General features: G+C 39.7%; 1 protein-coding gene across 1 annotated transcript in view; it reads left to right on the plus strand.

Annotated features, from left to right (window-relative positions):
* Positions 1–215: 215 nt before the first annotated feature.
* UNC5D (unc-5 netrin receptor D) overlaps positions 216–15849 on the plus strand; it is an 85161-nt gene continuing 69527 nt past the window's right edge. The window contains exons 1-3 of the mRNA XM_009808545.2: positions 216–492; positions 7186–7329; positions 11677–11780. Coding sequence (XP_009806847.2) covers positions 216–492; positions 7186–7329; positions 11677–11780 — 525 coding nt within the window. The remainder of the gene's footprint in view (positions 493–7185; positions 7330–11676; positions 11781–15849) is intronic.

Raw genomic sequence — 15849 nt, forward strand, 5'->3', positions numbered from 1 at the left:
GGCAATAGTGATGATGCAGTTTCTGATGAGTCTGATGCTTCTTTTCTGTCAATTGTCTTGACAGTTCTTACACTTAAATTATTTGGTATTTTCTTCTTGTATGTATATGTCATATTCCTTGCAAAGCACAATCTTGACAGCTATTGAGTTCTACAGGTGTTTCTCTAATACAATTCGTTTTTAATAAAATCCAAAATGGTATTTAATTAAATGAGATGATACAAAAGGTGCAACAACATGAAAAATGTGTATTTTCCTTTCCTTCCCTTTCAGGAAATGATAACAGTGAAGCCCTTCCAGAGTCTATCCCATCTGCTCCTGGAACACTGCCTCATTTTATGGAGGAACCAGATGATGCCTACATTATAAAAAGCAACCCCATTGTCTTACGTTGTAAAGCTATGCCAGCTATGCAGATTTTCTTCAAGTGCAATGGTGAATGGGTCCATCAAAATGAGCATGTGTCTGAGGAAAGCATGGATGAGACTACAGGTAAGGGCTAATGTGTCCTTTGGGAGATACATCTGAATGCAGTGTCTGTCAACAACATACGAAATATAGCAAAGAACAGCAGATCACATTCAGAGACACACAAACAGAAGACAATGTCCACTCTGCCCTGAGCACAGCCTGTAAGCCGTGGTAGGAGGACACAGTGTTATCAGCCTAAGCTTATTGCTGGGCTACTGCGACAAGTTGACTTGGTGTGCCAGTAAAGCCAGCTCATCTCTGCTTGTGATGCACCACATAGACACAGCTTTGCAGAGTTGGGAGAAGAGGTTTCCCAAAATGCAAAAGGAAAAGCAGCATATGGAAGGGGGGAAGAAAAGGACAGAGCTGCAAGGCAGACAAGGGAAATACAGATCCTGGCAGAAGAGGCATAGTATGAATGGGGAAAACAAAGGGAATTGAAATGACTAGATGTAGGAGGCGTTACACAGAGGCAGTATCAAACTGGATATGCACCGCCAACTTTTCCAAGTGGGGACATAGGGCCTGATCAAACGCTAACTATAGACAGTGAGCTTGCTGAAGGAAAATAACAGGTTTGGAGGGAACGCTAGTTCTCTGTATTTCAGTGGCATAATTTGTAGTGGGAACTAGAAACAGGGAAACATATGCTTTTCTGAAATCCCTGTCAGGATGAACCCTGAAAAACCGACAGTGTGGTGGTTGATACTTGCCTTCACCCCCAGGCAGTGATAGGTATTTGGTAGGTAATAAAGTTAAGTAGGAGAAATCCATTGTGTAAAAGTGTGTATCTAAAAGAAGAGAATGAGAAGGGAGAAAGTTGAAAATGGTCAACAGATTTTATCATGCTCCCAGCACACGCTGTATCTTTTCTCGTTTAGAAGCATCTTGATAAGTATTGCAAACCAATTTAACGCTGCACCGTCTTGTAATTTCACAATTCTGTTTTCTTATTGCTTTTCTTGTCTTTTTAAATTCCAAGATTGCTAGGCAACTCCATGTCTTGGAAATAGCAGTGTATGCATAACATTCTCTCTATCAATACAAGAAATTCCTTTTTAGAGGAAAAAATGCCATTTAAAAAGAAGTTACATCTCCTAAAATGGTGTTTGGCATTCTTTTTAAGTGACACATTCTGAAGAAATTTCATACTAAAGGCTTTTTGTAAATGCTAATCTGGATGAATTTTAATTTTTACAGTTACCTTTTTAAAAATAATTTAATAGGCATAACCTTTACTTCTAAAAGTATTGCTGAATCAATATAGAAGAAATGTCGTCCCTAAATGTTTTTCTTCCATATGGTTAACGAAAATCTGTCTTGTGAATACTGCAATTATGTTTTCTAAGCCTTGGATTAATAACAAAATAAAAAAAGATAAAGTAACATTAGGTGGGTTTGTCTAAGTAACACCAGTAACATTGAGGCTTGGGGCATTGGGGGCATAGGCTTAGCAAATGGGACCTGGAATATAAGTGTTGCAGGTCTGAATTTAGCCCAGGGACGGAGCTAACCCTAAAAACATTGTTCTCTAAACATTCGCGTGGTCCAGACAGTGCAGTGTGTCTGTGTGTTCCAAAAACTACCACAATGGTCCTCAGGGCACAAAAATGCAAGTAAAGGCTATATACAGTGTAATGTTGAAGGATAGGCATGGATATTATCTCACCATGATGTGTCCATATCCATAAATTATTTTGGAACTCTTCCTTAGCTTTCAGTAAACAGCAGACTATTGGGTTTTTTTAGAATTAATGTGCATACTGGCAGTGCCCTCATTTCTGGAGTCAAATCTGGGGCATAAACATGTCTGTTACCAAGCATGCACAGTGTTCTGTGTGCAGCGTGGGCTCCATCTGTGAAAAGCTGCACTAGAATTTTTGCCAAGAATGGTGCCTGTGGTTAAAGGGTGTGATTCTGGTGTGCTCACTAAAGGGAGGCTACACCACATGAAAATGGGTCTGTCCTTTTCCATCCTTCCACTATTTGTTACGTGATTAAAATTCAGAGAGGATGTATAGAAAAGTAGTGAAAAAAAGCAACAAGAAACCCAAACGAGGAAATTTAAAGCTGAATACAAGAAACGTATCTTAGCATCTCTCTAAGTTCCTGCCAGCAAGCTCTTAGCCAGGCATATGCAAGAAGTATTTGGCAATGGCACTTGAAGGTACACTGTTCTGGTAGATTTTACCTACAGCACTGTGTTGTGTACATATAAAAGGACAGGAAGGACAGCTGTTGGTAGACAGTGGGTGTATTTTGTCATTGAGATGGACATGGAATCCAGTTTCACATGATTTTGGTTTTATAGGACAGAAATAGTAATCTTGGAGTAAGACAGGAGTCCCTGTTAATTTGAAGAGGAGGAGCAGCAGGAGAGGAAGGATTTTTGTAGCTTTGCATTTATGGGCTGTGACACATGCTGGCTGCCTGAGAACGTAAGGGGTCCTGGTGGGCTAGAAGGGTCTGCACTGAAGTCTCCTGTTGTGGATTTGCTGCTGTTTGTGCAGAAAATCAGTGCAGGCAAGCCAACATGTGCTGCAACTACGATGGATACGGGTTCCCATCTCTGCGCTGCCACAGTCAATTGGTTGGTTGGAGACAAAGTTATTTCATCTTCTCCTGCCTTGTTTCCTGAGTTCCAGAAAAGAGATAGTAATCCATAGTCTGCCCTTTCTGTTTATTCCATAAATGTGGCAGAACAGGAACTTTGCTCTCTCTACATGCTCTGCCTCATAAAGTGAGAGCCTGAGCTAGTAGATGCTACTGTGATAAAAATGTATTAATTATGATTTGATTAATTTCCTTCTGTTTTGTTTTTCTTGCCTGAACATTGCAGCATGCACCTCAAAATAAGTTTACAAATATTTCAACTTTTGATTTCACCAGAGGATCAGACCTGCTAAGACTAACTAGAGTTTTCTTGTCTGATAAATAAAAGGATTACAGCAATAACTGCTGTCAGTGTTTTTCTCATTTAAACAAATAAAGCTGACAAATGCTCAAGTTCTGTGCAGCTCTGTTATGTTTGGTACATGGAGAGCAATTATTCATCTGCTGCCAGCATTAGTCTATCTGCAGCTAAACCGTCCAACAGTGCAGAAAGCTTATTAGCATATCAGTACCACAGTCGTAATTTTATATTCTGTAGGGCTGTACTGTATAACAAAAGATGATGGTTATAATTTGCACAATAATTTAAAGGGTTGGACTTGCAGTGCTTATTAGAGTTATACAAGTCACAGGTAAAATGTTGCTCTTGTTTATTACGTGCCTGTTTTATTTGCATGGATTTTTCATTCTGTGTCATTTCCTATGAACAATTTTTCTGGCATTTCTTGAGATGCAGCGGGTAGGGGAGTATATTTGTTGGTGAAATGTAGTGATAATAAATGAAGAATATATGCCTCTGTTCCCAATAGGTTTGCTTTCTGTAGTTGTTTCTAAAACAAATGAAAATAGGTGTGCTTTCTCCATAAAGAAAACATAACTTTCCCCAAAGATTAGGTGTTCTCCAGAGGTCCCTTCCAACCTCAACAATTCTGTGATTCTGCTATTTTGGATGCATTTATTTTGTCTATTGGCAAATTGGGAGACCTTTAAAAGGACCTGAATTCCTACCTGTCCCATTCTCAAAATGCCGAACCACCAGCTTATCAAAATCATGTGCTGTTTGTTTGTCTGATTCAAACCACATTAAATGTTGTTTCAGAAAATAGAAGCTGATATGTAGATTAATTAATGTGCCAATGAAAGAAGAACTGGGCTGGAGAATATTCTACCTTAATAAATCTGAAGCTGTAAATGCTGTATTCACTGACTGCTCAGAATTTTACAGTACCAGTGAGCCTAGAAATGGCTTCTGCTTCTCATCATGTGATGATTTTTTTGTTTGGTATCAGTAAAGGTTCTGTCGTTATTAGCATGGATGAACCACTAAGCTGTACAATATGCAGTTCTTGTGCCTTCATTTCTATTTGCTGCTTCCAAAAAATTCCTAGAGTAGCTCAGAAATTGAGAGGGATCAGAAGACACTGTACCAGAACCAGGAGGGTGAACAGCAGCACTGTCAGCAAGGCTGTAGTTAATGGCGGGTGACAGGGAGTATTCTCTTCCCCAGGATGATGCTACTAGAGGTCACGGTGGCAATAAGCTGATCATGGGATGGCAGGATAGCTATAGATATTCAGGTACAGCAAGAGGCTGTACCTTCACAGCCACGTACGGAGCCACACTGTTTACAGGCAGCATAGACATGCAGGCAGATACGATGTATGTGGCTGCAGAGAAGTGCACGTCAGCTAATTGAATGCTGGATGAGTGATTCCTGACTGGAGACAGGCCATCTTAGAAAGGTCAGTGTTTGTCAAGGACTTAATCATTTTACACCCTTGTTGAAGAAGTCTTCAAGTAGATGGGTTGCAACCTTGTAGGACATGGCTGCAAATTAACTTGGATTTGGAGGCTCTGGAGCTTTGATGCTTTGTAGCTTTGATTGAGATCATTCAGGGACTGCACACAGCTTGGTTTGCCAAAGGTAAGTAACCAGAAAGCGTATGTCTGTCAGTGTCGTATAGCATGGTGGGACGCCAAATCTTCAGCCAGTCAAGACCTGCTGTGTCAGGTCACCAGGTCTCAGATGCTCTCTAATGGAACTTACTGTAGCTGTTCTTTAACCTATAAAGATCACTCTACAAAATGGTTGTATGACTGAGAATCCAAGGATTCATCGTGGACATAGCAGCTTGGATGTTTAAGTGGAGATGGTGCATTTTCATCGTGCATTCTATAGTCAGTATGTCAGCGAAGAGAGGGGTTTCTGACAGAACTGCTGAGTTTCATGTGCTGTGTTTATTTCATAGTAGCTTGTTTTCACCATGGCAGAAAATAAAGGGATGTTTTGTAAACGGTTTTGTTGAAAACTACATCAACATATTTTAAAAAAACCAAAATGCAAATAAAAACAACCAGGAAACCTCTGTTTGTTTATTACACAGTGAATAAATACTTGAGTGACTAAAATGATTATTGAGACAACTTAGGAAGCTAGCACAGGTTTGTCCATGTCTTTAGGTATCATTGTGAAATATGGCGAGCCAGACAGGCTAAATGAAGTAAAAATCCCCTTTGCCTGTTGCTGGAAAAGTAGCAAAAATTTGATTTTGCTTTATAGTATTTAAAGTTTGTCTGACCTTTCCCACCCCTCTTTGGTGACCATCCCCAGTGGGCCTCATCTCTCCTGTTTACCAAAGGAACATATTGACTTCCTAGTGCCTTTCAGAAGTGAAATACCCAGCTGTTAATGCTGCCTGAGATTAAGTGGAAGCCAATTTTTATGGAGTTCACGTTTAGAAATTTCTTGCTGCTTTATAAACTTCACAGGCATGAAATATTTTAAGATTGAGTTTTCATTCATTTCCAGTGAAGGGGAAATAAGTATCTTGGGACTGCACAGAAGGAGAAAGAAGAAAGTAGTAGGCATGAATGTTTTCTATTTTCAAATTAATGTTTTTCTGACTAGCTCTTTTAAATGATTCCTAATGCCTTTTAACCCAGGTTTGGATTATATTTCCTCTCCCCAAGGTTGTCATGCAAAGGTAGTTAGCAAACATCCCAAGTGTATAAAATAAGGTGTCAGGTTTACAAGGCTTGTTGATGTCTTGTATTGACCTTCAAGCTTTGTCTGAAGCAAATGCTTCTGGTCTGAAGGGCAATACTGCTAAATTTCACCTGTGCCCAGGAGGTTATGAAAATGGTAGGCTAAGAAAAAGCACAGGGCTTTTGCTGTCTTTACTCCTGGCTAGCCTTGATTATTCCCTTAGATCCTTTTCTCAGCTCTTTAGGTGTAACTGATTCCTACCTCAGGAAAAGAGGTATGCATTCATTTTGGTAAACAACAAGCAAATTTGCAGTAGAAAACAACAACATTGCACTGCAGATGAATTTATCAAGGTTATACTTTGGAAAAGCGGATAAAATAAGCATGGTATCTGTCTGATGTTATAAACGCTTCTGTTTGTGAAAGTTAAGAAAGGCAAGACTTCAGTTCTGTAGCTGGTTCACTTGCTTCCCAGAAGGGTAGGGTGGCAGAGAGGACCATCTCCCATTTGTGAGCTGTGAAATTTATTCCCCTCTTTTTCTGCTCCTTCCAGGCTGTAATGGCTTAAGCTTAGCTTTCTCTGCACTACAGTGTAAGACACAGCTTTTCGCTCCCATATGAGGAAATGGCTGCCGGATGGAACTGCGGTAGCAGTAGCTGCAACAGGCTGGAATTCAGTGGGGCATTTGATTAGTTCCTGTCATACGTGCATCGTTCTGGCTGTTTGACTTGATTGGGGGCCTACCAGGGTGCTTCAGAAAGGTTTTCAAGGGCACTGAGGTGTTAGATTGGAAGGCAATTTTATAATATATAATATTGTAAAATTCCAGATAAACATTCTGGGTGAAAAAGGCACAAGAGACAAGGTTTCTGAGGAAGGTGTTATATTCTTGCAAAGACCACAGTGGGTGGGTAATTCTTGTAACTCAATGCGTTATGACCTGCTCAGCTTTTAGAACTTAATTAGTGGCAATATATTATTGTCAAAGTAATTAAAGCTTTGCCTTGATTAAAAAAGGAATTGTTTAATTAAAAGAAAAGGTTTGGCTAACCTTAGCTTTATGCCCAAGTAAGAGAGCCTGTATCAGCTAATTTTCTGTATCTTTCCCCTTCAGGATTGAAGGTTCGAGAGGTGTTCATCAATGTGACGAGACAGCAGGTGGAAGATTTTCATGGGCCAGAAGATTACTGGTGCCAGTGCGTTGCATGGAGCCATCTAGGGACCTCAAAGAGTAGGAAGGCATCTGTCCGCATAGCTTGTGAGTAGAGTAAATGTTCTGCTATTCTGGGTTTTGTAAGGTATGAAAATATACTGTATTTTAGGGTTAAATATAATGAATGCTGGTAAGGTACTGCTGTCTTTGCAAGTCCTCCCTATGAGATACTGTAGGAATATCAGAGAAAGCATGCCATGTTTTTTTTCAGAGCTCTCTTTTATTTTAATGTGGGTTGATTGATTTGCATTTACACTCAGCAAGTCTGTTTCAGAGATTCTGGACTGCATATGCACAGTATCACAACAATGCAATGTAATAAAAAAGGTTAATGCAAATTGAAAATCCCCTGAAAAGTGCCCTTCTGCTCCATGTTGATCACAGGGGTCTAAAAAATACGAAAAACCATTTTAACAATGCCTGTCTTATATACTTTGTATTAAAAAAAAAGCAAGAATACATTAGAAGCTTTTGTAGCATGGTATTTTAAATCTGGTTTTCAATATTGAAGCATATCATTGGTCGTCAGGTATAAGCTGTGGGGAAAATGAGATAAAAGTAGGAAAAATTGAATAATTCCAGTCAGTAGAGGAAAAAATATCTTCCCTCCTTTCCCTGAGGAAATGAGATACAAACATCCGAAACAGAACTAAGACTGCTACAGAAATTCTGTCATTTCTCTATGGGACTAAGCATACATTGTTTAGATAAAAATAATTTTAAATTCTGTTTATATAGACATTTATAAGACCCACTACTGAAGGTAATAAAATCATTCATAAGCAAGGTAGGTGGTCTTCCACTTTTTTAACTGCATAGTTGATGTGAAATCCAGATCAGATGGTTGAATCTTTCTTTCAGACAAGTTAAAGTGGCTTAGGAAAAATTTCCTTCTTGTAACAAGGTGAAACTATTATTCTTGCACTTCATCCTTGGACTGGAAAGTCGGACAACAGCTTCTCCGAGTCAGCCCATATATCGCATGGGTTGTAATGAAGAAGTTACAAGCTCAGCATGTGCTTCCCACGTTGGAGGACGTTACACACAGGATCAGCCCTTCTTGTGTGGGAAGATGGCTAATAGCAATCCTCTTCATCAACTTCTGGCTGGTAGGATTGTTCCATCTCACTGCCATCCCGGTTGTGACCGAAGGTTACTAGAGGGAGATGGGAATGGATTTGAGGCTGGTGTGTGTTCCCAGGTGCTAACATCTGCTTTGTCATACGCCTTCTGCAAGGCGTTATGCTTTGACTTTGCAGCCAGCTGCATGACCTATAGACTCACATGGTGTGACATCCAGTATTAAGAAATTGGACCCTACATAGTTACACTGTGCTGTTACGCTACTTGTAAATGATTCTATATGCCTGCTGCTTGCCATAATGGGATTAGAAAGGAATTCCACTGTGCGGAGTTGTGAATTACTCAGTTAAAACGTATCTCTTTCTAAGCAGTACCAAACAGGGACGGAGTCGGTACCACTGGTAATTTTGAAGAAGGCCGTGTGGTTCTGGTAGCTGCTATCACTATTTCCTTAAGGGGCATCATTATTTCCTACTTTAAACAAAGGGAATAACTCTGGTCTTGTAGGCTGACAAATGTTAAGTTTTAAGTAACAACACTGTAGATTAATTAGGAGTTATGGGGGAAGGGGAGTTACTGGGTTTAATCTCTTTTAGCATAGAAGACTGATTCCAGAATTTTTAATACAGTGGGGAGCAGACGACAACCATTGACCCCAGAGAGGAAGTGTTCAGTTTATCTCTGTTCTTCATAGCTGAAATAGTATGCTGTAGTGTTATAACTCACAATCAAGAGATCATTACTTGAAAGATGCAAAAAATGGAAAAATGCAATAAATGCCATCATAGCAAGAGGGGCATAAAAAAGTCAGAACCCAAATACAATTGTTACTATGAGACTTTGGAGATACTCAAAGCCTCATCCAGTTTTTACCTTGCAATTAGATCTGCTACATAGTTCTAACAGAATCAGAGCCTGAAACCATCCTTTTGCAGCAGTGCTGCTAGCAGAGAATTCAGGATACTACTTTCGCCCAATCTCTTGCGAACCCTTTTCCTTTAAATCACCAGTTCAAGGTCTTTGAAGACCTAGTCCCAGGAAATTACAGCAACAAGCTGCAAGGAGTTGGGAGAAATGCTTCTTGGAAGGAGATGGGGGGCAGGAGAAGCAGGTTGGGGAGGCTCGAGCAAGAAACTCTGAATGGTAACTTTATCAGGTAGTGTTCTAGCAATTGTTGATAAATCTTTTAACAGGATAACTTAAAATAAACATTTGAGATAAGTAATAGGACAGTGTAACAACTCCTTGATTTTATAAATGACAGATTTTTTTGTTGGCTGATTTAGTTTGAATGTGTAAATATGTGGAAATTCAATTTTTCATTTTACTGCATTAACTGTCATAACATTGAATGAGCTAATAATTCCCCTGTATTGCTAAGCTGCAAAGGACTATTACTCTGAATTGAATTTTTATTGACTTTTCTCCACACTGTGATTTCCCAACCCCGTAATATGGCAATATGAGTAAAAATCAGAATGAGCAGAAGCAGGTGGAGCCGTGTGTTGGGACTTTTAAACCCATCACTGTGGTACCAGTTCTTCTGCAAACCACATCCCCAGCTGCCATCCATAACTGCAGATACCATATGAACTAGCAGGCACTCCAGAGAGTGCTCTTCATTTCTGCTTTATGTAACATACTGAGTGTGGCTGAACGTTTTGCCTGAGAACTGTGTTCCTGTACTGGCCATTTGCTGTGCTACTTTTACTTGAAGCCATGTTTTTTTATGAAAAGAACAGCAATTCTTGAGTGCAGAGGTGATGGGACTTGTTAGCAGTCCAGACAGAAGAAATTAGTAGCTGACAACAGATGTCTGTAAACCGCCACCCATGAGTTTCCAGGGCTCACCCTTTCACGGACCTGTGTCATCCTGTCTGTGGTGAACCACCTAGCTAGTTGATTTGGGGCATGGATTTCTGTCTTGGGGAATACCCTGTAGAGGACTAGAGATGAGAATGTGTAGGTCCCATTCATGATAGCATCCAGAACCCATGACTTTTTCACAGCACCTGTCATTGTGATGCGTAGTGTGGTTGTGTGGACTTTTTTTTTTCCTTTCTTTCCTTTTTTCTTTTTTTTGCACTTAAAGCCTAGAGACTCTGAATTGTGAGTCAAGTCCAAAGCATTACAGCACTTTATATTTCTCTGAAAAAGCAGGTAAGTATTTCTTTATGATACTGTGGAATGCAGAGAAAATGAGAAGATGGATCTTGCTCCATTTTTCATTCTAATAAAGGCATTTGTAGGCACAACTGCAGCCTAACTGTTAATGAATGACTTTTTAAGTAGGGTACTGGAAAAGATATTGGTTGTCTGTGTGGAAAAAACCCCAACATTAACAAAGAATCATAAAAAAGGGAATACATGCACTGCATGCATCTTTCTCTAGTGACCGGTTTGCTAAAATAAGTCTTAATGTATTTTATAAAATACATTAATGTGTAACAGATTCAGAGCCTCTGCTGTTTAAGCGGGTGTATTTCTTGAAGTGTAAGCAATGGGGAAAATTAAATCAGTAAATCCACGCTGTGGAATTTGAGACACTGTTTGAAGAAAAGGAGTATGTCTCATGGAAACATCCTAACTCTCAAAGCACATGTAGTAAGTAACATTCCTCCTGTTTTGTTTTCCTTTCACAGCAGGTAAAACTTTACATATTCATGGGCATATCTGGGTTAGGTCAATGTCACTGGAGACAGGTTTGCTTTGTGTCTGTTCTGGTTTACCCAAACACTGGTACGTAGAAGTGCTGCAGTAACGTCAGCGTGACTCTGAGACAATATGCCCTGCTTCTTACCCCGAATTATTAGCTTGGCCGCGGTATCTGAAATGAAGCAATCTTGTAATCAGCCAGTTCGGAATGTGTGGAATTGCTCTCAGTCCTTAGTATGTAGGCGATCTAAACAAAACATCTAGCTTGGAACATTTTATAAAATACCCTGGCACTCATCTGAAGTAGCATGTACTTGGAAAATTATTCACCCAGTCTTGGATTCATTCCGTTGGTTCTAACAGCACCCTAACAATACCATGTTGGTGGTGTTGCATTTAATTCTCCCATTTTGGAAAGGCAATGGCTTGAAAGATTGAATGCACAACTGGAACCATAGAGTTTGTGGGTTCTAATACTGATTGTCCCTGTAGTGACACACAGATCGTTTCTTAAAGGTGGAGAAATGGAAGCACAACTAAAGGTGATAGGCTCTCTCTGCCTGTCATCTGGGGAAGAATTAAGAGCCTACATAGTATTGTTTGGGGAGGAATGGCTTTTGGAGGTGTAATGAATTATTGCATTAAACTCTGCAGATTTACGGAAAAACTTTGAGCAAGACCCGCAAGGGAAGGAGGTTCCTATCGAAGGGATGATCGTTCTCCACTGCCGGCCACCTGAGGGAGTCCCTGCAGCTGAGGTGAGGCTTTGTGCAGTGTCACTGCTGTTGGCTGGTGCCTCTGGGGCTGGCGAGAAATGCGGAGAGAGGCAAAAAGGGCTTAGCTACCGTGTGGTTTTGAAGGGCCAGTGTTGGTTACACTGTTCTTCTCTCACAGACTGCTTTAAATATGCATTTTTTGATTATATAAGTTTTTTAAAAAGTATGGCTTTTTATCAGAATTCAGGAATGTTTGCTGAAAAAATCCTAGTTTTCATACAATTTTCAAGTTTTATGCTTACAAATGGAAAACAGGTTACTTATTTTCTAAGAAATTACTTTTCTCATTGAAAAATAAAGGGGAAAAAAACTAAAAATACTCTGATAAATTGTTGCTGGAGAGAGAAAATCTAATGCAAATAACAATTTGGGTTTTTTTTGCTTAGCTTTAAACATGCTTTTTGTCAAGAGAGTTGAATCTTAACAGGTAACTAATGGGGATGCCTTAAAATGGTAATAGCCAGATTATTCTTGGGGGAAGATGTTCTAAGTGGGTTGTGTTTAAAAACCCGCTACAGAGGCATTTAAAAAAAAAGAAAATCTGATGGTGGAAGCTAGCATGGCGTCACACTGTTCTTACCTACCAAAAAGCAGACGGGTGGTGGTAGTCTTCAGCCAGCACTGCCACGGCAAGACTGAGATCAGTAGTTTAAATCTAACTCTTGTGTGCCTGGGTGAGCTACAGCCACGACATTGAGGCTGCAGTGTAGGCTCAGCCACAGGGCTAGAGCTGCGGCGCAGCCCTGGTAATACTGTGCTGTAATTGTAATTGCACACTCTGCAGCGTGCTCTTTAGCATCTTTTCATGGCTAAGACAAATAGTATCACTCAAGTGATTTTTGCCCCTTATCTCCACTATGCTTTGGTATGTTCTAATTGAAGGAACAAAAGAAGCAAGAAAAAATAAACTCCAAAGAAACATGCATCCTTTTAGTTAAGGAGAAGCATGTTGAGCAGATGCCATTAAAAATAGAGGAGAAATGCAACAAACTGAGGTGCAAAAGACACTGAAAATCAGGTAGAAGTGTTAAAAGACCAGAAGGAAAATGAGTTAGAAATAAGAATGGTGAATAGATGAATTTGTATCTAGGCATCTAATGTGCATTACTCTGTCATTCAAGTTTCTGCTACTACATTCTCCTCAGCTGTGCGTTATTCTTACTCATGTTTAGCGTTACTAGAAGAAGGGATACTGCATTACAGAGAATTGCCAAAATTATTGAAATGTGTCTTCTGGTAAACATATCTATTTTGCAGACAAAACAAGCTTCCAAAGGTGTAATTGCCTAAACATCCTAGGTCTGTGGGGGATGCATTGCCCATACCCTCTGCAGAAGGCGTGGTAATCACTGCCTGCAGAGATTCCCCAAAGCCCCAGTCGGCAACCTCAGTGACCTTTTTCTCTCAATGTGCACTGCTAAACCAGGTTTTCTGAATGCATATCCCTCCAGATTGCCCGTGTAGCCTGTCTCGGATAGATTTGCTATCTCTGTGGTAAAAATTTCCACTTTGCTTATTCTTTTCCCCCTGGTTCCCCTTGTTCCACAAAACCAGACAGACTTTATAGTAAAACAAGTGAATGTTTATTAATAAAAAGCCCAAAATCAACTGCAGAGATATAAGAAAAAGGCAACAAGCAGTTACAAAGTGAAATGAAGAGTGATGTGGCCACTGCTTGACTGCAAAATATCCTTCCTGGCTGTGGAAATATATCTGGCCTGCAGTCCTGGTGGTGTGTGTCAGCTTGGGAGCCCAGTTCCCAGGGAGGAACTCTGCCTTGCCCAGTGCCTTCAAATTCTGGTTGTCTTCCTCTTCCTTCCCCCATTCTCCCTTCCAGACGTGCTGCTCTAGGTCTCTTTCTGTCCCGTGTGTAAGCGCTATCAAAGGCTTCCCAATTCTAGTCAAAGCTGTTTCTGGGATTCAGCTCTCTTTTGTCCACCACCATTTTTTTCCTCTGTTCAGTTGCCTAATATACACTCTCAAAACTTTGTAGCTTTCCAGTACTCCTTGTGTCTTGCATTACATTGTATGTTCACTGAAGGAACGTTCTTTAATGCGGAAAGGATCCAAGTACCTTCCTTAGGAGATTATAGTACATTTTTCTATGCTGACTATTTTCATAGACTGAAGAGTATGCTACCATGTATGTCAGTTTGGTTTTGTTACTAATTCTAAAAATACAGCGTTTAAAGATGAGCAAAAAGTTTTCAAGTGAAAAAACTATAAAATCTATGTGTTTTCTTTGAAACAAAAAGAAACAAATTATGATAGGTATACTTCTACCCAACAAGTATGGTTTGCTGAACTGACTGCGTACATTTGACTGTTTTCCAACTTCTGTATAGTTAAATAGCCAAAAAGGCTATCTTTGTTGGAATTCAGCCATTTGGGAAAAAATGGTGATTCTCAGTCAACACTGTTTGAATTTTACTGAGAATTTTAAAATTATTTGAGCTAAACTGCTCTACACACTCAACAATTAAACAGGATATCTGTCTTTTATGAAAGTTAGGAATTATATCCAATGAAAACCTGACATTTTAATTGCTTTCTACAGATAAAAATTGTAGAGTTCTCAATAAACCCTGATTTACTGATGTTGATTGTAAAATTGTTATTGCTGCTAATAAAGCCTGTAAATCTTAACAGGTCATATTTGCTTTGGACAATAAAATTTCACATAAAGGCTCAGGATGCAAAGCTAATTCTATGCTCAGCAGGTAAACAGTCTACTGGAAATAATTCAGTGTCTTTAGAAACTGGGTACCAGATTCAAATAAGTAATGGCTCTGGTTTGTGGCAGTAAGCTTGAGGTTATAAACTCTCCTGATACTGTCAAGTTAAAGATGACCTGCCCTGTTAAACATGTGGATGAGAAATAACTGAGATAGCCAGTAAGTCTTGCTCAGTAATTGTTATGTGGGTACTGAGAAGTGTAGGAAGTTTCAAAATCCCGTGCTGGCAACAAATCTGTGGTTCTGATCCAAGAATTTATTTCATTAGAGTTTGGATGAAGCCCTAGATGAAAACATAAGGCTTGAAATAACTATGAGCAAAGAAGCTTGTCTTCTGTTTCATTAGATGCAAAATAGATGCTAATTGTGGCATTGTTGGTTTTTTCTTTGGTTGGATTTTTTTAATCCATACTCTGCATGGACCTGGAAATGCAAACTGAAAACAAAATGGATAGTAGACTCCAGCCCCCTTCATGTTACCATGCCAATATCTGTCTGAATCCCTTGAGAAGATTTTGATTATTCCATCAAGTGCAGAAGTTCAGGAACATTATTTTCCCAAAGAGCACAGGCTTCCCGTGCTTGCCATAGTCACAAGTTAATCTAGCGATTTATTTCTGACAAAGGCTATGAATGACTGATACAGTCAAACCTCTAATCATGCAATGCAGCTCAATAAGAGGCAGACACTTTACAACTGGCATGAAATTTAAGTTCAGCTCAATTATTTATGTGAGCCTGCCCCATTATCAAGAATATAAATCTTCATCTCTGGAATTGTTTTTCTGCAGCTTAGAGGTGCTGAACATTTCTTAAGTCTAAGGATAGAAGCATTAGAAGTAAATGTTCTTGATCTACACCATAGCTTAATCTGAAAAATCCTGTCATTAGTCCTATAAGAAGTGGAAAGCAGGGATATTTTTTAGTGATGGCTGACATCATAGGTTCCTCAGAAGTACCAGGAGGGAGAGCCTTTCTTTCCCACTATTCCCTTCCATCCTTCTAGTCAGTCCTCAAATATTTTCACCCAAGTGATTTTAGCCACTGCTAATGTTTCCTTGTTAAAAACCGAGTGAGTGGATCTCAGCAGTTCTCGGAAGGCAGAGGTACTTGTTACTAAATATATAAGCATTTCCCAGGCATATTTATGCCATTACGTGCCATTGGTGGCAACCCCTTACTGTGCTTTTGAGCAGGAAAAAGTGTTTAACTGAGTAGCAGCATTAGGGGTCCACATCTGAGAATTCCTGAGCTGTCATCACAGTCAGCATCTTTGCCAATGGTGCCTCTCAGTATTAATCCTTTTTCTTAAATTT

The sequence above is a fragment of the Gavia stellata genome, chromosome 31, assembly GCF_030936135.1.
Source record: "Gavia stellata isolate bGavSte3 chromosome 31, bGavSte3.hap2, whole genome shotgun sequence".
Lineage (NCBI taxonomy): Eukaryota > Metazoa > Chordata > Aves > Gaviiformes > Gaviidae > Gavia > Gavia stellata.